The 26,821-nt window shown below is 45.3% G+C and overlaps 1 protein-coding gene across 8 annotated transcripts in view; it reads left to right on the forward strand.

Moving 5' to 3' along the window:
• The window catches only part of rgs3a (regulator of G protein signaling 3a), a 385,868-nt gene that overhangs the window by 201,888 nt on the left and 157,159 nt on the right, over positions 1-26,821 (forward strand). For 5 of the 8 annotated variants that reach the window (XM_072240592.1, XM_072240593.1, XM_072240594.1 and 2 more), the window contains 2 exons: positions 13,153-13,427; positions 14,516-14,599. In XM_072240592.1, coding sequence (XP_072096693.1) covers positions 13,153-13,427; positions 14,516-14,599 — 359 coding nt within the window. Of the gene's footprint in view, positions 1-13,152; positions 13,428-14,364; positions 14,435-14,515; positions 14,600-26,821 lie in introns of those variants that run through there. The other 3 variants (XM_072240595.1, XM_072240598.1, XM_072240599.1) reach the window with 3 other exon arrangements.

Here is a 26,821-nt window from a genome sequence, read left to right on the forward strand (position 1 = left end):
GTGGCCCCTCCGTACCAGATGGTGATGCAGCCAGTCAGAATGTTCACTATGTTACCAATGTCTCCCTCATAAAACCTCAGCATTACTCCTTGCAGTGCTACAAAATAGTGAATTAATGGGTCCAGCAATGGACTGCACAATTAGTCACAAACGTTCAAAAGTGGCAAATAATTCTTGTAAACCATAGAATTCTCAAAATGTATGTGACTGCATCTACCCTGGGCCCAACATATGAATATGTTACAAAGAAGACACAGCAGCACCTATATTTCATGAGGAGATCTAGTATGACACCAAAGATTTTACCAAATTTCTACAGATGTACCATGGAGAGAATTCTAACCGGTTGCATCACTGTCTGGTGTGGAGGGGCCACTGCACAGGATCGGAAAAAGCTGCAGGAAATCATAAGCTCAGCCAGCTCCATCATGGGCACTGGCCTTCACAGCCTCCAGCACATCTTCAAAAGGTGATTGCTCTAAAAGGCAGTATCCATTATTAAGGACACCCCCCCACCCCCATCACCCAAGACTTGACCTCTTCTCACTGTTACCATCCGGGAGGAGGAACAGAAGCCTGAAGACCCACACTTAATGTTTCAGGAACAGCTTCTTGCCCTCAGAATGGACATTGAACTCATGATTTCAGAATGGACATTGAACTCATGAACACCACCTCACATTTTTTGCTCTCTTTTTGCACTATTTATTCAATTTTTTATATAAATTATATATTCTTATTGTAATTTGTAGTTTTCTTATTATTATGTATTGCAATGTACTGCTGCCGCAAAACAACAGATTTCACAGCACACCCTGCAGTGGGAGGGAGAACAGAGAGGTCGTGGTACATATTGGTACCAATGACATAGGTAGGAAAAGGGAAGAAGTCCTGAAAAATCACTACAGGGAGTTAAGGAAGGAAGTTGAGAAGCAGGAGCACAAAGGTAGTAATCTCTGGATTACTGCCTGTGTCACGCGACAGTGAGTATAGGAATAGAATGAGGTGGAGGATAAATGCGTGGCTGAGGGATTGGCAGCAGGGAGCAGAGATTCAGATTTCTGGATCATTGGGACCTCTTTTGTGGCAGGTGTGACCTGTACAAAAAGGACAGGTTGCACTTGAATCCCAGGGGGACCAATATCCTGGCGGGGAAGTTTGCTAAGGCTACTGGGGAGAGTTTAAACTAGAATTGTTGGGGGTTGGGAACCGAACTGAAGAGACTGGCGAAGAGGCAGTTGGCTCACAAATAGAGAAAGCTTGGAGACCGTACGAGAGGGAACATAGGCAGGTGAATGAGAAGGGACACGCTCAAACCGAAGGTTTGAGTTATGTCTATTTTAACGCAAGGAGTGTTATGAACAAAGCGGATGAGCTTAGAGCGTGAATCAGTACTTAGAGATATGATTTGGTGGCCATTACAGAGACTTGGATGGCTCAGGGACAGCAATGGTTATTTCAAGTGCCGGGTTTTAGATGTTTCAGAAAGGACAGGGAGGGAGGCAAAAGAGGTGGGGGCGTGGCGCTGTTGATCAGAGATAGTGTCACGGCTGCAGAAAAGGTGGACGCCATGGAGGGATTGTCTACTGAGTCTCTGTGGGTGGAGGTTAGGAACACGAAGGGGTCAATAACTCTACTGGGTATTTTTTATAGGCTGCCCAATAGTAACAGAGTTATCAAGGAGCAGATAGGGAAAGAAATCCTGGAAAGGTGTAATAATAACAGAGTTGCCATGATGGGAGATTTTAATTTCCCAAATATCGATTGGCATCTCCCTAGAGCAAGGTTTTAGATGGGGTACAGTTTGTTAGGTGTGTTCAGGGAGGTTTCTTAACACAATATGTAGATGAGCAAACAAGAGGAGAGACTGTACTTGATTTGTTATTGGGAAATGAACCTGGTCAGGTGTCAGATCTCTCAGTGGGAGAGCATTTTGGAGATAGTGATCATAATTCTATCTCCTTCACAATAGCATTGGAGAGAGATAGGAACAGACCAGTTAGAAAAGTGTTTAATTGGAGTAAGGGGAATTATGAGGCTATCAGGCAGGAAATTGGAAGCTCAAATTGGAAACAGATGTTCTCAGGGAAAAGTACGGAAGAAATGTGGCAAATGTTCAGGGGATAATTGTGTGGAGTTCTGCATAGGTACGTTCCAATGAGACAGGGAAGTTATGGTAGGGTACAGGAACCGTGGTGTACAAAGGCTATAATAAATCTAGTCAAGAAGAAAAGAAAAGCTTACATAAGGTTCAGAGAGCTAGTTAATGTTAGAGATCTAGAAGATTATAAGGCTAATAGGAAGGAGCTTAAGAACAAAAGTAGGAGAGCTAGAAGGGGTCATGAGAAGGCCTTGGCGGACAGGATTAAAAAAGGCCCCAAGGCATTCTACAAGTATGTGAACAGCAGGAGGATAAGACGTGAAAGAATAGAACCTATCAAGTGTGACAGTGGGAAAGTGTGTATGGAATCGGAAGAAATAGCAGAGGTACTTAATGAATACTTTACTTCAGTATTCACTGTGGAAAAGGATCTTGGTGATTGTAGGGATAACTTGCAGTTGACTGAAAAGCTTGAGTATGTAGATATTAAGAAAGAGGATGTGCTGGAGCTTTTGGAAAGCATCAAGTTGGATAAGTCGCCAGGACCGAATGAGATGTACCCCAGGCTACTGTGGGAGGTGAGGGAGGAGATTCCTGGCCTCTAGCGATGATCTTTGTATCAGCAATGGGGACGGGAGAGGTTCCGGAGGATTGGAGGGTTGTGGATGTTGTTCCTTTATTCAAGAAAGAAAGTAGAGATAGCCCAGGAAATTATAGACCAGTGAGTCTTACCTCAGTGGTTGGTAAGTTGATGGAGAAGATCCTGAGATGAAGGATTTATGAACATTTGGAGAGGTATAATATGATTAGGAATAGTCAGCATGGCTTTGTCAAGGGCAGGTCATGCCTTACGAGCCTGATTGAATTTTTTGAGGATGTGACTAAACACATTGATGAAGGAAGAGCAGTAGATGTGGTGTATATGGATTTCAGCAAGGCATTTGATAAGGTACCCCATGCAAGGCTTATTGAGAAAGTAAGGAAACATGGGATCCAAGGGGATATTGCTTTGTGGATCCAGAACTGGCTTGCCCACAGAAGGCAAAGAGTGGCTGTAGACAGGTCATATTCTGCATGGAGGTCAGTGACCAGTGGTGTGCCTCGGGGTTCTGTTCTGGGACCCTTACTCTTCGTGATTTTATTAAATGACCTGGATGAGGAAGTGGAGGGATGGGTTAGTAAGTTTGCTGATGACACAAAGGTTGGAGGTGTTGTGGATAGTGTGGAAGGCTGTCAGAGGTTACAGTGGGACGTTAATAGGATGCAAACCTGGGCTGAGAAGTGGCAGATGGAGTTCAACCCAGGTAAGTGTGAAGTGGTTCATTTTGGCAGGTCAAATATAATGGCAGAATGTAGCATTAATAGTCAGACTCTTGGCAGTGTGGAGGATCAGAGGGATCTTGGGGTCTGAGTCCATAGGACACTCAAAGCTGCTGCGCAGGTTGACTCTGTGGTTAAGAAGGCATACGGTACATTGGCCTTCATGAATCGTGGAATTGAATTTAGGAGCCGAGAGGTAATGTTGCAGCTATATAGGACCCTGGTCAGAGCCCACTTGGAGTACTGTGCTCAGTTCTGGTCACCTCACTAAAGGAAGGATGTGGGAACCATAGAAAAGATGCAGAGAAGATTTACAAGGATGTTGCCTGGATTGGGGAGCATGCCTTATGAGAATAGGTTGAATGAACTCGACCTTTTCTCCTTGGAGCGACGGAGGATGAGAGGTGACATGATAGAGGTGTATAAGATGATGAGAGGCATTGATCGTGTGGATAGTCAGAGGCTTTTTCCCAGGGCTGGAATGGTTGCCACAAGAGGACACAGGTTTAAGGTGCTGGGGAGTAGGTGCAGAGGAGATGTCAGGGGTAAGTTTTTTACTCAGAGAGTGGTGAGTGCATGGAATGGGCTGCTGGCAACGGTGGTGGAGGCGGATACGACAGGGTCTTTTAGGAGACTTTTGGATAGATACATTGAGCTTAGAAAAATAGAGGGCTATAGGTAAGCCTAGTAATTTCTAAGGTCGGCACAACTTTGTGGGCCGAAGGGCCTGTATTGTGCTGTAGGTTTTCTATGTTTCTATATGCCAGTGATTTGAACCTGATTCTGATTTCTCTGGACTTGGTGCTTGTGCTGCCACCTGGAGTCAGTAAGGGGAAGTACAATCTCAGGTCAGAGACACCTGTATTCGCAAACTGGGCTCAGGTTTTTGACAGTTTCTGCACCGACTGCGCCAGGTTAAATTTATATAAGATTTAAATCCCTTGTGCAGTACTTGTGAGACCACAGAATAAAGGGACGTCCTTTCTGAGAAGAATTTCTTCAGCTAGAAGCTGGTGAATCTGACGGTTGTGAAGGTCATTTGGCATATTTAAGGCAGAGATTGACAAGTTCTTGATTGGTGAGGGATAAAGGGCTACAGGGAGCTAGGGCAAGAGCGGGGTTGAGAAAAAAAGTCACCCATGATTGACAGCACAGACTCATTATTGAATTAGAGTCGGGTTTAATATCACTGACATATGTCGTGAAATTTGTTGTTTTGTGGCAGTGCATAAAATGTACTACAGGTTATAATAAGAACTATTTGTATGAAAAAGCAGTTATTTATTCTGCTGTGACTTAAGGGGCAACTGTCAACATCGACTCTGGCCCCCATGAAGTCTCGGGGCACCAGGTTAAACACGGGCAAGGAAACCTCCTGCTGATTACCACGTGCCGTCCACCCTCAGCTGATCAATCAGTACTTCTCCATGTGGAGGCATTGAGGGCAACAAGGGTACAGAATGTACTCTGGGTGGGGGACTTCAATGTCCATCACCAAGACTGGCTCGGTAGTACCACCACAGACCCAGCTGGTCGGGTCCTACTGGACAGAGCTACTAGACTGGGACTACAGCAGGCAGTGAGGGCACCAGCAAGAGGGTAAGACACACTTGACCTTATTCTCACCAACCTGCCCGCCGCGGAAACATCTGTCCGTGACAGCATTGGTAGAAGTGACCACCGCCCAGTATTTGTGGAGACTAAATCCCGTCTCCACATTGAAGAAACCGTCCGCCGTGTTGTGTGGCACTAGCACTGTGCTAAATAGGACAGTCTTTGAACGGATCTAGCAGTCTGAGACTGGGCATCCATGAGGCGCTGTGGGCCATCAGCAGCAGCAGAATTGTATTCAACTCCAACCTGCAAGCTCATGGCCCGGCATATCCCCCACTCTAACATTACCACCAGGCCAGGGGATCAACCCTTGTTGAAAGAAGGGTGCAGGAGGGTATGCCGAGAACAACACTAGGCATACCTCAACATGAGGCGTCACCCTGGTGAAGCCACGATACAGGACGACGTGCTTGCCAAATGCCATAAGCAGCAAGTAATGGACAGAGTTAAGTGGTTCCACAACCAACGGACCAGATCTAAGCTCTGCAGCCCTGCCACATCCAGTTGTGAGTGGTGCTGGGCAATCAGACTACTCACTGGAGGAGGAGGCTCCACAAATATCCCCACCCTCAATGACAGAGGAGCCCAGCACCCCCGTGCAAACGATAAAGCTGAGGCACTTGCAACAATCTTCAGTCAGAGGTGCCGAGTAGATGATCCAGCTTGGTCTCCTCCAGAAGTCCCCAGCTTCCCAGGTGTCAGTGTGCAGCCAATCTGATTCACTCCCGTTATATCAAGAAACAGCTGAAAGCAGTGGATACTGCGAAGGCTATGGGCCCAGACAAAATGCCGGCAATAGTCCCGAAGACTTGTGCTCCAGAACTTGCCACACCACTAGCCAAACTGTTCCTGTACAGCTACAACACCAGCATCTGCCCAGCAATGTGGGAAATACACAAGGTATGTCCGGTACACAAGAAACAGGACAATTACCAGGGAGTCGCGGAGGAACCAATCCCTGCGGAAAGCTGAGAGGGGTGGAGAGGATCGTGTTTTCCCTTCTGCCCTCATCAATGATGCCCTCACCCACATCTCCTCCATTTCCCACACTTTGGCCGTCATCCCATCCTCCCACAGCCACAACAGGGACAGAGTTTCCCTTGTCCTCACCTACCACCCCACCAGCCTCTGGATCCAGCACATTATCCTCCACAACTTCCGCCACCTTCAACAGGACCCCACCACTAAGCACATCTCCACCCCTCTCCGCTTTCCACAGGGATCGGTCCCTCCGCGACTCCCTTATCCACATGTCCATCCCCACGGATCTCCCACCCGGCACTTATCCCTGTAAGTGTAAGGGCTACACCTGTCTCTGCACCTCCTCTCTTGCTACCATTCAGGGCCCCAAACAGTCCTTCCAGGTGAGGCAACACTTCACTTGTGAGTCTGCTGTGGTCATCTATTGCATCCAATGCTCCCGGTACAGCCTCCTCTACATCGGTGAAATCTGACACAGATTGGGGGACCGCTTCGTCGAGCACCTCCGCTCCGTCCGCCACAACAGACAAGATCTCCCAGTAGCCACCCACTTCAACTCTGCTTCCCACTCCCATTCAGATATGTCCATACATGGCCTCCTCTACTACTATGATGAGGCTAAACTCAGGCTGGAGGAGCAACACCTCATAAACCGTCTAGGTAGTCTCCAGCCCCTTGGTATGAACATAGAATTCTCCAACTTCCGGTAATTCCCTCCCCCTCCCTTCCCCTATCCCTATTTCACTCTACCCCCTCCCCCAGCTGCCTATCACCTCCCTCATGGTCCTGCCTCCTTCTGCTACCCATTGTGTTTTCCCCTATTCCTTCTTCACCTTTCCTGCCTATCACCTCCCTGCTTCCCCTCCCACACCCCTTTATCTTTCCCCTTACTGGTTTTTCACCTGGAACCTACCAGCCTTCTCCTTCCCACCCTCCCCCCACCTTCTTTATAGGGCCTCTGCCCCTTCCCCCTACAGTCCTGACGAAGGGTTCCGGCCCGAAACGTTGACTGATCGTTTCCACGGATGCTGCCCGACCTGCTGAGTTCCTCCAGCGTGTTGTGAGTGTTGCTTTGACCTCAGCATCTGCAGAGTATTTTGTGTTTATGATGTGCCACTGTGACTGACGTGGCACCGTGACTGACGTGGCACCGTGACTGACGTGACACCGTGACTGACGTGGCACCGTGACTGACGTGACACCGTGACTGACGTGGCACCGTGACTGACGTGACACCGTGACTGACGTGGCACCGTGACTGACGTGACACCGTGACTGACGTGGCACCGTGACTGACGTGGCACCGTGACTGACGTGACACCGTGACTGACGTGGCACCGTGACTGACGTGGCACTGTGACTGACGTGACACCGTGACTGACGTGGCACCGTGACTGACGTGACACCGTGACTGACGTGTTACCATGCCTCCTTTCCTGCCATATTCCCATTTCCTTTCCCTCTTGGGAAGAGCTTTTTGTTGGATTGGGCCGTAGATTTGTTATTTTTATTGTAGTTTAACATTCCTCTGCTTGTTAGTGTTTTTATTTACACGTGAGTGATTGTTCAGTGGTTATGACAGCCTCTGGATTTTTCTGGCAGCATTCTGTTTTCACTGGCAGTTGCACGGTACTCAACTGTGGCTCATGTGGGATTTACGCTGGAATTAGAAGACCAGACCACCTTTGTTCTCTCTCACCTCTCTTTCTCTTTCACCGTCCCTCATTGCTTTGTGATACTTAATAAAATGATGGTAAACAAGTATTATACCCCACTCTTAACTTCCAAAGAACCTTTGGATCTCAAAAGCATCAGGATCCAATACTTTTTTATTTAAATATTCCCTGAAACATAATCAATATTTAGCAGAGTAATGCAAAGTAGCCCTTTTCCATAGCAGAAGGAACCTTTGTAATCAGAACAACTCTCATTCTCTTTTATTGCTGACCTTATCAGTGTTTGAGCCTTCATAACTATGTAATGGACAGTATATTGACTGGCTGCATCACAGCCTGGTATGGAAACACTAATGCCCTTGAATGGAAAATATTACAAAAAGTAGTGAATACGGCCCAGCCCATCACGGGTAAAGCCCTCCCCACCACTGAGCACATCTACATGGATTGCTGTCACAGAAAAGCAGCATCCATCGTCAGGGACCGTCACCACACAGGCCAGGCTCTCTTCCCATCAGCAAGAAGGTACAGGAGTTTCAGGACTCACACCACCGGGTTCAGGAACCATCAACCATCAGGTTCCTGAACCAGGGGGGATAACTTCACTCAACTTCACTGTCCCACAATCTATCAACTCACTTGCAAGTACTCTTCATCTCATGTTCTCAATATTTATTGCTTATTTATGTAAGTATCTATCTATCTATCCTATATATTTATTTATTATTGTTATTGTTGTTGTGTCTGTGCACATATAAATTAAATAAAAGCACACACACAGAGGAGAAGGCTTTAACAAATATCCCCAATGCGTACCGGGCAGGGCCCCGCCCCCACCTCGGTTACTCAGACCACATCTCTGTTATGCTAATCCCAGCGTACAGACCGCTCGTCAGGCGCTCCAGACCAGTTCAGAAGCAGGTGAAAACCTGGCCAGCAGGAGCCATCTCTGCTCTTCAAGACTGCTTTGAGCACACCGACTGGCACATGTTCAGGGAGGCTGCAACCGATGGTGACTCTACCAACTTAGAGGAGTACACGGCATCAGTGACTAGCTACATCAGCAAGTGCATCGATGACATCACTGCGGCCAAGACCATCTCTACACGCTCTAACCAGAAGCCATGGATGACCGTGGAGGTGCGTGCGCTGCTGAGGACCTGTGACTCCACCTTCAGAGCAGGCAACAAGGCAGCCCGAACAACAGCGAGGGCCAAACTGTCCCGGGCCAACAGAGAGGCAAAGCGTGCACACGCCCAGCGAATCCACAGCCACTTGCAGGACAGCGGTGAGACGCAGTACATGTGGAAGGGCATTCAGGACATCACCAACTACAAGACAACATCACCTACCTGTGCTGGTGATGCCTCCCTCCCAGATGCATTGAACAACTTCTACGCTCATTTCGAGGTGGAAAATGACGTGGCGGCGAGGAAGACCACCCCTCCTCCAAATGACCAGGTGCTGTGTCTTATTGTGGCCGATGTGAGGAGAACCCTGTGCGGGGTCAACCCAGGGAAGGCTGTTGGACCAGACAATATTCCTGGCAGAGTGCTTAAAGGATGTGCAGACCAGCCAGCAGATATTCTCACTGACATCTTCAACATCTCCCTGAGCAGCGCCGTCATTCCAAAGTGCTTCAAAGCCGCCAGCAATGTTGCCGTGCCAAAGAAGTCTTCAGTGTCCTGCCTCAATGACTACCATCCCGTCACACTCACATCCATCATCATGAAGTGTTTCGAGAGGCTCGTCATGAGGCACATCAAGACCCTGCTGCCCCCCTCACTGGACCCCCTGTAGTTCACGTATCGTCCCAACCGCTCAACAGACGACGCCATTGCCATCACCCTCCACCTGGCCCTAACCCACCTGGACAAAAAAGACAAGTTCATTCGAAAGCTGTTCACAGACTTCAGTTCAGCATTCAACACAATCATTCCTCAGAAACTGATTGGAAAGCTGAGCTCACTGGGCCTGAGCACCCCCCTCTGCAACTGGATCCTAGACTTCCTGACCGGGAGACCTCAGTCAGTCCGGATTGGAAGCAGCATCTCCAACACCATCATACTGAGCACGGGGGCCCCCCAGGGCTGTGTGCTCAGTCCACTGCTTTTCACTCTGCTGACCCACGACTGTGCTGCAACACACAGATCGAACCACATCATCAAGTTCGCCAATGACACAACTGTGGTGGGTCTCATCAGCAAGAATGATGAGTCAGCATACAGAGAGGAGGTTCAGCGGCTAACGGACTGGTGCAGAGCCAACAACCTGTCTCTGAATGTGAACAAAACAAAAGAGATGGTTGTTGACTTCAGGAGGACACGGAGCGACCACTCTCCACTGAACATCGACAACTCCTCCGTAGAGATCGTTAAGAACACCAAGTTTCTTGGTGTCCACCTGGCGGAGAATCTCACCTGGTCCCTCAACACCAGCTCCACAGCAAAGAAAGCCCAGCAGCGTCTCTACTTTCTGCGAAGGCTGAGAAAAGTTCATCTCCTCCCCCCCCCCCCCCCCGCATCCTCACCACATTCTACAGAGGTTGTATTGAGAGCATCCTGAGCAGCTGCATCACGGCCTGGTTTGGAAATTGCATCATCTCCGATCGCAAGACCCTGCAGCGGATAGTGAGGTCAGCTGAGAAGATCATCGGGGTCTCTCTTCCCACCATTACAGACATTTACACCACACACTGCATCCGTAAAGCAAACAGCATTATGAACGACCTCACACACCCCTCATATAAACTCTTCTCCCTCCTGCCATCTGGAAAAAGGCACCAAAGCATTCGGGCTCTCACGACCAGGCTATGTAACAGTTTCTTCTCCCAAGCCATCAGACTCCTCAATACTCAGAGTCTAGACTGACATCTACATCGTTTATTATTATATTGTAATTGTCTTCTACTGAGCCTATTGTCTTGTTTTTATTTATTTATTTATTTATTTATTAATTATTGTACTTCCCTGCACTGTTTTGTGCACTTTATGTAGTCCTGTGTAGGTCTGTAGTCTAGTGTAGTTTTGTGTTGTTTCCTGCAGCACCATGGTCCTGGAGGAACATGTTTTGTTTTTACTGTGTACTGTACCAGCAGTTTGTGGTTGAAATGGACTTGACTTGACTTGATGTATTCTCATTGCAGTGAGTGAGTGAGTGAGTGAGTGAGTGAGAGTGTGAGAGACAGAGAGAACACTCTGCATGTGCAGACAACAGATCAATGCATGGTGCTGGGGGGGCGGAACTATTGCTGTAAAAGAAATAGATCCATACATTACAACAACCTTTTTTGTATTTGCATGTTCTGTTTTTTTTTGCAAACTGATTGTTTGTCCATCTTGTTGGGTGTGGTCTTGTATTTCTTGGTATTTACTGTGAATGCCTGTGAAGAATGAACCTCGGGATTGTATTTGGTGATGTACGGTATACTGTATGTACTTTAATAATAAATTTACTTTCAGCTTTTTGAACTTTAGGCTGACAGGAGCTCTCACTATCAGAGCCTCACTGCTGCTCATAAAATTCATTTTGACAAAAAAAACAGCCGGGCGTCTCCTCAAGCTAATTTCAACTTCTAGCTCAAGTTGAACTTTATTGTCATCTGACTGTACAATTATACAACCAAGCAAACCAATGTTCCTCCTGTGTATATCACACACAGCACATAAAACAAAATATTACCATAAATAACTTAATAAAATATAATTCAAAAATGCATGTGTGAAAGGAAACTGTAAACAATAGACAGCTCTTTGTCCTAGAGACAAGATCTGGGTGGAGGCAATTTGAGAGCCTGAGGGGAGAAGCTGTTATCCAGTCCTAGTCCTGATGCTCCTGTGCCTGCTTCCTGATGATGAAGAGATTATGGGATGGGTGGTAGGGACGGTCACCAATGCTCCTGGTAGATATCACAAATGGGAAGAGGGAGACCCTGCTCCTCTCACCTGTTCTTTACTATCTCCTGTAGGGCCTTGCAGTCCAATCTGAGTAACTTTTTTCACTAACAAATGCAGAAGTAGTTTGAAAAAAAAATAGCTCTCTTTTAGCATTTCCTTCCTTGAAGTTGTTAGTTTGCTGATCTATTGTGGAGATCAGACCTTAAGCTCCTCCCATATGTAGATTAAAAGCCATCTCTAAGGGCAGGAGGCATTTTCCTTCCAGGGCATTTAAACGTTTTGTTAGGAAGATTTGGCAATCTTTGGTGGGGGTTACAGTCTCTCACAACGTACACATGCATGGAACATAACACAGAAGGAGAGACAAGAGAATGACCTCAAGACTGAAAGGATTAATGAGTGAGGAGTGTTTGATGGCTCTGGGCCTCTACTCACTGGAGTTTAGAAGCATGGGGGTGAATCTCATTGAAATCTATCAAATATTGAAAGGACTAGATAGAGTGGATTTGAATAGGGTGTTTCTTGTAGTTGGGGAGTCTAGGACCAGAGGGCGCAACCTCAGAAAAGAGGGATGTCCATTGAGAACAGAGATGAGGAGGAATTTCTTTAGCCAGAGGGTGGTGAATTTATGGGATCCATTGCAAAAGATGGCTATGGAAGCCAAGTCATTGGGTATATTTAAAGCGGAGGTTCTTGATTCGTCAGGGTGTGAAAGGTTATGGGGAGAAGGCAAGAGAATGGGGTTAAGAGGGATAATAAATCAGCCATGTTGGAATGGTGGAGTAGACTCAATGGGCCGAATGGCCTAATTCTGTTCCTCTGTGTTATGTGTTATAAAGCAAAAATATCTGATCACATTAACGCTATTTCAATTACATAATTTTCATATGCTTTTAACCACAGTATTATCATATTTTGCCATTTATTACCAACGTATATAGAACAGGAAACCACTCAGGGAGTTTTCTACACCCCACTCTCTGGGGATTACCACAGCAATGCTGGGCCTAGTCTGACAGGCAGCATGGTAATTCCTTAGCACCTGACTCTGAACCCATTCCACCTGACTCTGGACTCACTTTTAAGGATACAACAACTGACACTCTCAGTATTATCTGTTCTTTTTATTTCCACAATTTGTCTTCTTTCATAAACAGTTGTCAGTCTTTGTTTGTGTATCGTTTTTCATAAATTCTATTGCATTTCTTTATTTTCCTCTAAATGCCTGCAAGAAAATGAACCTCAAGGTAGTATATGGTGACTTATACATATTTTGATAATAAGTTTCAATTTCAAGTCCAAGTTCAGTTTATTGTCATTCAACTGTGCACGGGTACACCGCCAAACGAAACGACATCCTCCTGGTCAAGGTGCACGACACTGTACATATAACTCACACACACAACACAGAAAGTAACAAAGTAAATATGTCAACAAATAATATGGTAATTAATAAATAATAAGTAAATATTAGTGTAAAATATGTAGTTTTTTTATTATAAATGTAGGGCACGATACCCATTTGAAAACTGACATCAACCATGATGTCCTGTTACAATTGTAGCTCTGGGTGGAAAATCAAATGTTATCATTGTGGATGTAACGGCAATGCTCTCCCGAACAGCAAATGTAAACCATGGCAGAGTACAAAGTGCCCCAGAGCAGAAGCAGTCCCTCATTGGGTCTTCAGCAGACATCTTCAAAGCAACAGTGCAAGCAATGAGGAGCTACGGGGACTACAGGAACTGCACCGTTGTGAGATCACACACCCCTCGTGCCAGCTACGGGCCCTGCCTGCCTCTTGCTCCAAAAATCCTAGTATTCCCTCTCTTTGTGCAGGTAATACTGCCTGAAGTAAAACCATTTGAAATGTTTGGCTCTTTTTGTAATACACAATATGGAAACTGTGGTAAACACTAGAGATGCAAAGTGCTGGAGAAGCTCATCAGGTCAGGCAGAGGAATAAACCGTCAATGTTTTGGCTGAGACCCTTCATCAGGACGGGAAAGGCAGGGGCAGGAGCCAGAATCGGGTGGGCGGAGGGGAAGGAGGACAAGCTGGCAGGTGAAAGGAGAGACCTGGTGATGGGATAGGTGGGTAGGTGGAGGAGGAGGAGAATGAAGTAAGAAGCTGGGAGGTGGCAGGCAAAAGAGGTAAAGGGTTGGAGAAGGAATCCGATAGGAGAGGAAAAAGGGAAGGAGGGGGAGGGCAACAAGAGGGAGGTGAGGGACAGGTGAGGAGAAGAGAAGGGTTAGGAGTGGAGTCAGAATGAGGAATAGAAAAAAGAGAAGTAGGAGGGCGGCGAAACTACAGGAAGTTGGCGAAACTAATATTCATGCGGTCAGGTTGGAGGCTACCCAGACAGAATATGAAGAATTGCTCCTCATACCTCCTGTTCCATAAAAGTAACAATTTGCAATCTTCACTCCCGTTTCTTAAGTGACCTCAAAAAATATGAATGTAAGTTAAAGAAAGAAGCGTATATGCACAGGATATCTGTCCTTTTTGTTAAAAGCAGTGTGAGAGCACAGAGCTCTTATTTGGGAAGTCCGCCCACGCACCCTGAGGTTAGCTGCTCTGGCCACAGTGGGCAGCAGCACTTCAACATCCTCCTCTTCGCGATGTGCCGAGACCTTGTAGCAAGTGTGGACAGAGGAAATGGTTTCTATTCTTTCTCGGTTTCTGTCTGAGCTGCAGTAGCTGTGAAAGCCACCAGAACATTTTCTTTGAAAATTTACCGGTGCACCTGGGTGTTGTGTGGATTATTGTCTAGAAACTGTATTTCTAAAGTGATAGAATTAATTGGTTAAGAAACGGCCATGGAAATTCCTTTTGCTGACTCATTAGTAAGTGATGACTCATAGTACTGCGACAGGTTTAAGTTGAAGCTTTCAAAGTTTTCCAACTTTGTCCTTTTCTTTTGGCAGCCATTGGATTTGTGCAGCCCTTCACGAATACTTATCCTTTCAGAAAATGTTCTTTTCCTTGATGGTAAAAGTCAGCCCCTCAAGGTAGGTAAAATTATATTTTGTCTCAAAGAAATTAACTGTCTTGCAAACAATGGTTTCTTTTCCATTTTCCAATGCATTGGAATAGTCTGTTTATGACGAGGATAATTACGGTCAAATAGAAACACACGAACAGTTCCATAGAAAAGAGGGAAGAAACTTGTAGGTCTCAGAAACTTGCACAGCGTCTGACTGAGCACTGTACTACTTTTGAAATGAGATCAATGATATCATTGTTTCTAGTAGTGCTGTTGGCACAGTGGGCTGGAAAATTTTCATATGCCTTTCAAATAATTCATTTGTCAGAGAGGCCACATTTCAGATCTCACTAGAAAGTTTGGATTTCTGTCAACGTATAGCACTGTGCAATACTCTTAGACACCTTAGCTATTTATATGTACCCCAGTCCTTTGCACAGTACCGTAGCAATTTTATGTATTGCACTGTACTCTGCCACTAAAAAAAAACAAATTTCATGACACATGTAAGTACTGATCTCCTGGGATTTACATGCACAACAGTATCTGGAGTTTATGGAGAAGGTATGAAAAGCAAAAAACATCCAGTGAGTACAGTTTTGTGGGCAAGAGTGCCTTGTTAATGAGAGAGATCAGAGGAGAATGGCCAGACTGGTTCAAGCTGACAGGAAGGCGACAGTAACTCAAATAACCACACGTTACAACAGTGGTGTGCTGAAGAGCGTCCCTGAACACACAGCATGTCAAACCTTGAAGTGGATAGGCTACAGCAGAAGACCATGAACATACACCCAGTGGCCACTTTGTTAGACTCAGGAGGTACGAAATGAAGTGGTCACTGAGTGTATGTTCCAGAAACGAGACAGGAAACCCTACATGTAACTGTGCCCTGTGCGCAGCATTCAGTGTACAGGTAGTTAGATACAGCAATGATCCACTGGAAGAATTCAGTGTACAGGTAGTTAGATACAGCAATGATCCACTGGAAGAATTCAGTGTACAGGTAGTTAGATACAGCAATGATCCACTGGAAGAATTCAGTGTACAGGTAGTTAGATACAGCAGTGATCCACTGGAAGAATTCAGTGTACAGGTAGTTAGATACAGCAATGATCCACTGGAAGAATTCAGTGTACAGGTAGTTAGATACAGCAATGATCCACTGGAAGAATTCAGTGTACAGGTAGTTAGATACAGCAATGATCCACTGGAAGAATTCAGTGTACAGGTAGTTAGATACAGCAGTGATCCACTGGAAGAATTCAGTGTACAGGTAGTTAGATACAGCAATGATCCACTGGAAGAATGTGGTAGATCAAGCAGCTTCTGTGGGAGGAAAGGAATTGCTGATGTCTTGTATCAAAACCCCCGCAGATTGTTGCTCCAGATTCCAGCATCTGCAGTCTCCCATGCCTCCCGTTACATAAAAAATTCATAGGAGAGAACTTTAGATCCGAAGTTTTTTCCATGAGCGTCAGTGATGAGGAATGTGTGAGGAACCTTTCCTGCTGTTGTAGCAAAACAGCATCCATTATCGCGGGCCCCTACCGTCCAGGCCATGTTGTCTTCTCACTACTACAATAGGGCAGGAAATACAGGAGCCTCAGGTCCCACGCCATCAGATTCAGGAACAGTTATAACCCTCGGCCAGCAGGCTTCTGAACTAGAGAGGATAACTTCACTCACCCCAGCAATGAACTGATTTCACAAAGTATAGACAAACACGAGAAAATGTGCAGATGCTGGAAATCCAAGCAACGCACAGAGAACACTGGAGAAACTCAGCAGGCCGGGCAACGTCTAATGCACTGGGGTCATGGCCCAAAACATCCACTGTATTTTTTTCCACAGATGTTGCCTGGCCTACTGAGTTCCTCCAGTATTTTGTGTGTGGTGCTCACAAAGTATGGACTCATTTTCAAGGACTCTATTGTTTATTTATTTATTTTTTTTTTCCTTTTTGTATTTGCACAGTCTGTTGTCTTTTGCACACTGGTTGTTTTCTCTCCCTCTCTCGTGTGTGGCTTTTCATAGATTTTATTGTGTTTTTTCTATTTTCTGTGAATTCCCGCGTGAAAATGAATCTCAAGGTTTTATATGGTGACATATATGTACTTAGATGATAAATTGACCTCAACTTTGCTGGGAAGGTTATTACCAATATAGCTCACCTGATACCTGCTGTTACCACACTTGAAAATTCCAACTCTGATTCTTTGTAATACATTCTCTACAAGTTAATTTCTAAACTTCACACTTTGTCAAAGAACCATAGTCATTCGGTATTGCAGTAGGCCTTTCAGCCCACAGATCCATGCTGACCATTTGCCCTCTCTTTGCTCATATCCCTCTGATCCTTTCATATCCAAGTACCATGTCTTTGAAATTTTGTTTTGTATATGCCTCAGTTACTTCTTCTGGCAGCTCATTCCATAAATAGACCATCTTCTGGGTAAAAAAGGTTGCCCCTCAAGTTCGAATTACATCTCTCCCCTCTCACCTTAAATATATAGCCTCTAGTCTTTGCTTTCCCAGTCTTGGGAAAAAGACAGTGTGCATCCATACTGTCTGTTTTCCATTATGATTTTGTACACCCCTATAAAATCATCCCTCATTCTCCTTAATTCAAAGGCAAAAGTTTAGGGGTAGCACGAGGGGGAACTTCTTTACTCAGAGAGTGGTAGCTGTGTGGAACGAGCTTCCAGCAGAAGTGGTTGAGGCAGGTTCGATGTTGTCATTTGAAGTTAAATTGGATAGATATATGGACAGGAAAGCAATGGAGGGTTATGGGCTGAGTGCAAGTCGGTGGGACTAGGTGAGAGTAAGAGTTGGCATGGACTAGAAGGGCTGAGATGGCCTGTTTCCGTGCTGTAATTGTTATATGGTTATGTTAATTAATTGCCTATTACCCCATTGGTCTTGAGGGTAGCTATGAAGGTCCTCCATCTCTGCATGTCCTTGGTCACATAGAAGGAACCTTCATTGTTTTTTTGCATCAATTTTTTTGTTCATTCTGGGTTGCTAGCCTTGAGCTGAACACCCTGAAACTGGAGGACCAGTGGGACACTTTTAGTCTGACCTCTGCCCTTTGACCAGTTTGTCATGGGTGACCCTAGCCAGAGTCAAAGAATGAATCTCTGACTCAGCCAACATATCTCTCTCTGGTCATTGAGGCAGGAAAGCCTCCAAACCCAAGTTCTCATAAATCTTTCCTTCACTCTTTGCAACTTGATGGCGTCTTTCCTAGAATAGGGTGAAAAAAAACTAAACCCCATTGTGGTCTCACCTCACCAAGCTTCCGACAATGGAGTGACCAGGACCGTCTGCAGTACTCCAGGGTTTTACCAAACTGCAACATAACTTCCCGATTTTGGGGTCAATGCCTCGACTAATGCCCCAAGCATGTCATATGACCTCTTAACCACCCTATCTTGTACAGCTGCAATATAACATCTCAACTTCAATATTCTTTCAATAGGTACATTTAATGTCTGCAATATACATCCTGAAATGCTTTTTCTTTGCAAACATCCACGAAAACAGAGGAGTGTGCCAAAGAATGAATGACAGTTAAATGTTAGAACCCCAAAGCCCCCCCCAACTCCCCCCTCCCATGCAGAAGCAGCAGCAAGCAATAGCCCCTCCCCTACCAGCGTAAAAGCAACTGCACCCTTCACTGGGGATTCAAGCGTGCAGCAAAGCATCAGTAAAGACACAGACTTGCAGTACCCCAAAGACTACTTGTTCACCCAGTATTCGACATACCACAGGCTCTCTCTCTCTCTCTCTCTCTCTCTCTCTCTCTCTCTCTCTCTCTCTCTCTCCCCCAATAAGGGAAAAAGAGATGACCCCGTTTCACAGCGAGAGGAGAGACGTAACAAAGCATCTCATTGATTTATGGTGTTAAAAGTCTGTTGTGTCGTTTTTTCTGAGCTCTGTGCCCAAAGAATTCGGGTCTCTGGGCATGCAGCCAGCAGCCAGCTCGCTGCCTACGATCTTCCGACTCCCACGACACACCAATTTCCTGCAGACGCACTGACCTCGAGTCTGCCTGCCTCCAGAGCCACGAAAATCCAACGCCCTGAAGATGCACTGGTCTTCCAGGACACATCCTTGGCATATCGAAAAGCAGCCGGTCGTGAGGCCCCAAGAGCGGGTCCCATTTCCGGAAAGAACCGAAGTCAGCGCGTAATCCCAGCTCAGGTTCTTCAAAAGAACCTTGAAAAGGGGAAAAATAGAGATATTAAAGACAGAACTAGAGCTGTTTCTGAAGATGCAAACAAAGGAGTCACCGTTAGGCACCATCGTCCTCCTAAGCTCTGCCCAAGATATATTTGCAATGACTGATGAAAGCTAATGTTCCAGAAGACACAGTCCCCACCCAGTCTAGCTCTGAAACCACTTAAACATGGAACAGTAAACCATAGGAACAGACCCTTTGGCCTATGATGCCAAACCAAAGGGTTGATATTGGACCACTGGAAAATGATGCTGGTGAGGTAGTAATAACCATATAACAATTACAGCACGGAAACAGGCCATCTCGGCCCTTCTAGTCCGTGCCGAACTCTCACTCTCACCTCGTCCCACCGACCTGCACTCAGCCCATAACCCTCCATTCCTTTCCTGTCCATATATCTATCCAATTTAACTTTAAACGACAACATCGAACCTGCCTCAACCACTTCTGCTGGAAGCTCGTTCCACACATCTACCACTCTGTGAGTAAAGAAGTTCCCCCTCATGTTACCCCTAAACTTTTGCCCTTTAACTCTCAACTCATGCCCTGTTGTTTGAATCTCCCCCATTCTCAATGAAAAAAGCCTATCCACGTCAACTCTATCTATCTCCCTCATAATTTAAAATACTTCTATCAAGTCCTCCCTCTACCTCCTACGCCCCAAAGAATAAAGACCCAACTTGTTCAACCTTTCTCTGTAACTTAGGTGATGAAACCCAGGTAACATTCTAGTAAATCTTCTCTGTACTCTTTCTATTTTGTTGATACCTTTCCTATAATTCGGTGACCAAAACTGAACACAATACTCCAAATTTGACCTCACCAATGCCTTGTACAATCTCAACATTACATCTCAACTCCTATACTCAATGCTCTGATTTATAAAGGCCAGCATACCAAAAGCTTTCTTCACCACCCTATCCACATGAGATTCATAGAAACATAGAAAATAGGTGCAGAAGTAGGCCATTCAGCCCTTCGAGCCTGCACCGCCATTCAGTATGATCATAGCTGATCATCCAACTCAGAACCCTGTACCTACCTTCTCTCCATACCCCCTGATCCCTTTAGTCACAAGGGCCATATCTAACTCCCTCTTAAATATAGCCAATGAACTGGCCTCAACTGTTCCCTGTGGTAGAGAATTCCACAGATTCACCACTCTCTATGTGAAGAAGTTTTTCCTCATCTCGGTCCTAAAAGGCTTCCCCTTTATCCTTAAACTGTGACCCCTTGTTCTGGACTTCCCCAACATCGGGAACAACCTTCCTGCATCTAGCCTGTCCAATCCCTTTAGAATTTTATACATTTCCACCTTCAGGGAACTATGCACCATTATTCCTAGATCCCTCTGTTCTACTGCATTCTTCAATGCCCTACCATTTACCATGTATGTACTATTTTGATTAGTCCTACCAAAATCTAGCACCTCACATTTATCAGCATTAAACTCCATCTGCCATCTTTCAGCCCAATCTTCTAACTGGCCTAAATCTCTCTGCAAGCTTTGAAAACCTACTTCATTATCCACAACTCCACCTATCTTAGTATCATCTAATGGGGGACAAAGAAATGGCAGATGAACTTAATGGGTACTTTGCATCAGTCTTCTCAGTGGAAGACACTAGCAGTGTGCCAGAGGTCCGTGAGTGTCAGGGAGCAGGAGTGAGCGCCATTGCTATTACAAAGGAAAAAGTGTGAGGCAAACTCAAAGGTCTGAAGGTGGATAAGTCACTGGACCAGATGGTCTACATCCCAGAGTCCTGAGAGAGGTTGTGGAAGAGATAACAGATGCATTGGCCATGGTCTTTCAAGAATCACTTGATTCTAGCATGGTCCTGGAGGACTGAAAGATTGCAAATGTCACTCCACTCATTAAGAAGGGAGGAAGGCATAAGAAAGGAAATTACAGGCCAGTTAATCTAACCTCAGTGGTTGGGAAAGTGTTGGAGTCTATTATTAAGAATGAGGATTTCGGGTACTTGGAGACTAATGATAAGATAAGTCAAAGTCAGCATGGCTTCTGTAAAGGGAAATCCTGCCTGACAAATTTGTTAGAGTTCTTCAGGGAAGTAGTCAGCATGATGGACAAAGGAGGGGCAGTGGATGTCATTTACTTGGATTTTCAGAAGGCATTTGATAAGGTGCCACACATGAGGCTGCTTAACAAGAAAAAATCCTATGGTGTTACAGGAAAGATACTGGCATGGATAGAGGAATGACTGACAGGCAGGAGGCAGCGAGTGGGAATAAAAGGGGCCTTTTCTGGTTGGCTGCCAGTGACTAGTGGTGTTCCTCAGGGGTCAGTATTGGGACCACTACTTTTCACATTGTTTGTCAGTGATTCAGATAATGGAATTGATGGCTTTGTTGGAAAGTTTGCAGATGATATGAAGGTAGGTGGAGGGTAGGTAGTGCTGAGGAAGCAACAGATGGAATACAGTGTTGGGAAATGTATGAAAAAGCATTTTGGTAAAAGGAACAACAGTACGAACTATCATCTAAATAGGAAGAAGGTTCAAACATTAGAGGTACAGAGGGACTTGGGAGTCCTCGAATAAGACGCCTAGAAGGTTATTTTACAGGTTCAGTCTGTGGTAAGGAAGGGAAATGCAAAGTTGACATTTATTTCACGGGGAATAGAATATAAAAGCAAGGAGATAATGCTGAGCCTTTATAAGACAATAGTCAGTTGACACGTGGAGTACTGTCAACAGTTTTGGCCCCAAATCTCAGAAAGGATGTGTTGTTGTTGGGGAGAGTTCAGAGAATTGTTCATGGGGATGATTCCAGGAATGAAGGCGTTAACATATGAGGAACATTTGGAAGTCTTGGGCCTGTACTCACTGGAATTTAGAAGAATGTCGGGGCATCTCCTTGAAACCTCTCAGATGTTGAAAGGACTAGATAGGGTGGACAGGGAGAAGATGTTTGCTCTTATGAGGGTGTCCAGAACTAGAGGCAACAGCCTCAAAACTGAAGGGCAACCTTTTAGAACGGAAGTAAGGAGGAATTTTTTTTTTGTAGTCAGATAGTAGTGAATGTGTGGAATACACTGCCACAGACTGCGGTGGAGGCCAAGTCCGTGGGTATATTTCAGGCGGAAGCTGATAGTTTCCTAATCAGTCAGGGCGTCGAAGGATATGGTGAAATACAGGTGTACGGGGTTGATTGGGATCCAGGATCAGCCAGGATGGAATAGCGGAGCAAACTCGATGGGCTGAATGGCCTAATTTGGCTTCCATGTCTTATGGTCTTATGGTCTAAATGAAATATCTCTGCCTGCACATACCATCCAAACTACTTTCACAATTTTCCTTTTGCATATTAATTGTCATTTTGCACTTGGCTTTGTGGAATGCACGAAGAGGGGCAGATGGTGTTGAGGAAGCGTAGAGTCTGCAGAAGGACTTGGACAGTTTAGGAAAATGACCAAGTGGCTGATGCAGTAGTGTATAAGGAAGTGTATGACCATGACCTTCGTAGAAGGAAAAAAGGTGCAGACTATTTTGTAAATGGGGAGAAATTTTAAAAATCTGAGGTACAAAGGGACTTGGGAGTCTTCGTGCATGATTCCCAAAGGTTAACTTGCCTTGATGAGGACGGCCAATGCAACGTTGGCATTCATTTCGAGAGGACTGGAATATAACAGCAAGGATGTAGTGCTGAGGCTTTATAAAGCAGATTTCGGGTTAAAGTATGAGGAGCGTTTGATGGCTCTGGGCCTGTGTTGCTGGTGTGGGGGAGGGAGGAGGGCATTGAACCCTGTTGAATATTGAAAGACCTAGGTAGAGAAGATGCTGAGAGGGTCTCTGGGACCAAGGATGCAGCCTCAGAATAGAGCGCCGTCCATTTAGATCAGAGATAAGGAGGAATTTCTTTAGCTAAAGGGTGGTGAATCTGTGGCATTCATTGCCACAGGCGGCTGTGGAGGCCAAGTCAATGGATATATTTAAGGGAGAGGTTGATAGGTTCTTCATTAGTCAGGGCATCAAAGGTTATGGGGGGAAGTTAGGAGAATGGGATTCAGAGAGATAATAATTCAGCCATGATGGAAGGGTGGAACAAATTCAATGGGCCGAATGGCCTAAGTCTGCTCTTATGTCCTATGATTATTCAGTCTTTGTCAGTGTTTAGTTTGTCATTGACTCTGTTGTATTTCTTTGTTCCACTGTGAATGCCTTAAAGAAAATTAATCTCGTGGTTCTATTTGGTGACATATACTGTACATACTTTGATAATAAATTTACTTGGTACTTTGATCCCTATCCCTCCACTCCCATATTTTATTGCAGAAATATGGGTACAAAATGAAGCTGCAGGTAAGAAACGTACTTGCACAGAAAATCGGCATCTTGGGGATCTGGAAGCAGTGGGAAGAACTGGTGACTTGGATTTGACACCACTCCATAATGCTGCATAATATGGTCTGTTTCATGTTCCAGAACATTCCCTAATTTATTGAAACAAGAAAGTTCAGTTCAGTTCATTCCAAATGTTAAAATAACGGCAAAAATGCTTTTATCTCAAAATGCTACCAAAACTCAGCAGAAAACAATCCTTTCAACATTACGCTGTGCTGAGACATGTTGTAACAAATACAAACGTGTTTGAACTGCATGTTCCTAACGCTGCCTTCCACCAGTTCTAATCTTGTTTTCTTATTGAGAATTGGGTTTATATTTGGAAGTTTCAATGCACAGATAATCAGAAACTGGGCAGAGGATTTTGCCTGGAATCTGCTTTTGCCAAGAAATCAGTGTCTGTAAAAAAAAATACAACATTCCAACATGATAAATCCCATATTAATAAATGCATATTTTCTGTTGTAATGCAAATATATGAATTCAAGCTTTCAGAATTCAAGATTGTTTAATGTCATTTCCTGTTCACAAGTGTAAAGGAGAACAAAATAACCGTTACTCTGGCTCTGGTGAAGCACAAAAAACACGATGAAATAAACAACACAATAAAATAAAAGCCACAATAAATATAAATATGATAGCTTATAGACATCAATTGATTGTATGTCCATACAGTGAAGCTGGGCACAGGGGTGTCTGTGCATAAGGTGACTCTGACAGGAAACAGTAGAGTAGCAGTGTTTGGGGGTGTGGAGGGGTGGGTTAGTGGGTGAGGGGTTGATCAGCCTCACTGCTTGGGGAGAGTAACTGTTTTTGAGTCTGGTACTCCTGGTGTGGATGCTACATAGCCTCCTCCCTGATGGGAGTGGGACAAACCATCCATGAGCAGGGAGGGTGGAATCCTTTATGTAATATGTATAGAGCCAGATGGATTTTTCATTTCATGCTGTGGAGGTTTGACGTTCACAGAAGATGCTTGCTTATTTCAGAATTATTAAGCACAAGTACGACATGTCTGAGAATATTTTAATTCGAATGAGCCGCTATAATGTTGATACATACCTTAGTGTTGAAACTGAAGATGCACATGCCCGAAGAGATCAATGTTTCTCAGTTGAAAGCTCGCAACACATGTGGCCACAGGTTGAGATGTTTTGGGACTGTGTTGTGCACTGGACAGAGTAAATAACTGATAAACCTTTTGGGTTGTGACCCTTCATGAAGTTGCTGATGAAGGGTTTCAGTTTGAAATATCAACTGTTTATTCCCCTCCATTGATGCTGCCTGACCTGCTGTGTTCCTCCAGCATTTTGTGTGTGTTTCTCTGGATCTTCCAGCATCTGCAGAATCCCTTATGTTTCTAACTGATATATCTGTTTGCTTGAACTGTCTCAGTGATTAGAACAATAATTTGTACAGTTAGCTGGCAGAGGCACAGAATTTAAAGTTAAAGTCTGTCCCGAGCCTTGTGGCCCATCAGGCTGGTGCTTATGTCGGTTTCTGTGGTGTGAAGTGACTGAGAGTACAAGACTCCGCCCCCCCCCCCCCCCCCCCCGGACAGGATGCCAGTCTATCGCGAGGTTAACCCCGGCATTTGCTGGTACCTATTTTCAGCTGGGTGGACTAGAGCAGTGTGTGGTTAAGTGCCTTGCTCAAAGACACAACATGCTGCCTTGGCCGAGACTCGAACCCAGAGACACAGAATGTATAATTTGTCAGTTAGCCTGCAGACGCACGGAATACTGGTGTATAATTTGTACAGTTAGACAACAGAGGGACGGGATAACGGTGTATAATTTGTACAGTTAGCCAGTAGAGGGACAGGATAACGGTGTATAATTTGTACAGTTAGCCGGCAGAGGGACGGGATAACGGTGTATAATTTGTACAGTTAGACGACAGAGGCACGAGATACCGGTGTATAATTTGTACAGTGAGACGACAGAGTTATGGGATATCGGTGTATAATTTGTTCAGTTAGACAACAGAGGGACGGGATACCAATGTATAATTTGTACAGTTAGACGACAGAGGCACGAGATACCGGTGTATAATTTGTACAGTTAGCCGGCAGAGGGACGGGATAACCGTGTATAATTTGTACAGTTAGTCAGCAGCGGCACGGGATACCGGTGTATAATTTGTACAGTTAGACGACAGAGGGATGGGATAACGGTGTATAATTTGTACAGTTAGACGACAGAGGGACGGGATAACGGTGTATAATTTGTACAGTTAGACGACAGAGGGACGGGATAACGGTGTATAATTTGTACAGTTAGACGACAGAGGGACGGGATAACGGTGTATAATTTGTACAGTTAGCCAGCAGAGGGACGGGATAACGGTGTATAATTTGTACAGTTAGACGACAGAGGGACGGGATAACGGTGTATAATTTGTACAGTTAGCCAGCAGAGGGACGGGATAACGGTGTATAATTTGTACAGTTAGACGACAGAGGGACGGGATAACGGTGTATAATTTGTACAGTTAGCCAGCAGAGGGACGGGATAATGGTGTATAATTTGTACAGTTAGCCGGCAGAGGGACGGGATAACGGTGTATAATTTGTACAGTTAGCTAGCAGAGGGACGGGATAACGGTGTATAATTTGTACAGTTAGACGACAGAGGGACGGGATAACGGTGTATAATTTGTACAGTTAGCTAGCAGAGGGACGGCATAACGGTGTATAATTTGTACAGTTAGACGACAGAGGGACGGGATAACGGTGTATAATTTGTACAGTTAGCCAGCAGAGGGACAGGATAACGATGTATAATTTGTACAGTTAGCCGGCAGAGGGACGGGATAACGGTGTATAATTTGTACAGTTAGACGACAGAGGGACGGGATAACGGTGTATAATTTGTACAGTTAGTCAGCAGCGGCACGGGATACCGGTGTATAATTTTTACAGTTAGACGACAGAGGGATGGGATAACGGTGTATAATTTGTACAGTTAGACAACAGAGGGACGGGATACCGGTGTATAATATTACAGTTAGCCGGCAGAGACACAGAATGCCGGTGCAGAGGCACGGAAAACGGTGTATATTTCGGCAGCACTTGCTATGTTCTGAGTGTTTAGTAGCCTGAGGGCCACTAAACAAGATGAGTGACTGTCTCTGCACCTCAATAGGGTGGTCAGAGGTAAATTAACTTTTTAAAAACCTGAAGGTATAAAAACAGAAAATGCTGGAAACTTTGAAAAGGATGTTGCTGGGACTTGAGTACCTTATGTTTACAGGTCTGGGAGTCTGGGCCAAAGACTGGAGATTGGAGACTGGATGTCTGGGAGTCTGGGCCAGAGACTGGAGATTGGAGACTTGATTTCTGGGAGTCTGGGCCAGAGACTGGAGGTTGGAGGCTCAATGTCTGGGAGTCTGGGCCAAAGACTGGAGATTGGAGACTCAATGTCTGGGAGTCTGGGCCAGGGACTGGAGATTGGAGACTCAATATCTGGGAGTCTGGGCCAAAGACTGGAGATTGGAGACTCAATGTCTGGGAGTCTGGGCCAGGGACTGGAGATTGGGGACTCAATATCTGAGAGTCTGGACCAAAGACTGGAGATTGGAGACTTGATGTCTGGGAGTCTGGGCCAGAGACTGGAGATTGGAGACTCGATGTCTGGGAGTT

Source organism: Mobula birostris, chromosome 22, assembly GCF_030028105.1.
Source record: "Mobula birostris isolate sMobBir1 chromosome 22, sMobBir1.hap1, whole genome shotgun sequence".
NCBI classification, from domain to species: domain Eukaryota; kingdom Metazoa; phylum Chordata; class Chondrichthyes; order Myliobatiformes; family Myliobatidae; genus Mobula; species Mobula birostris.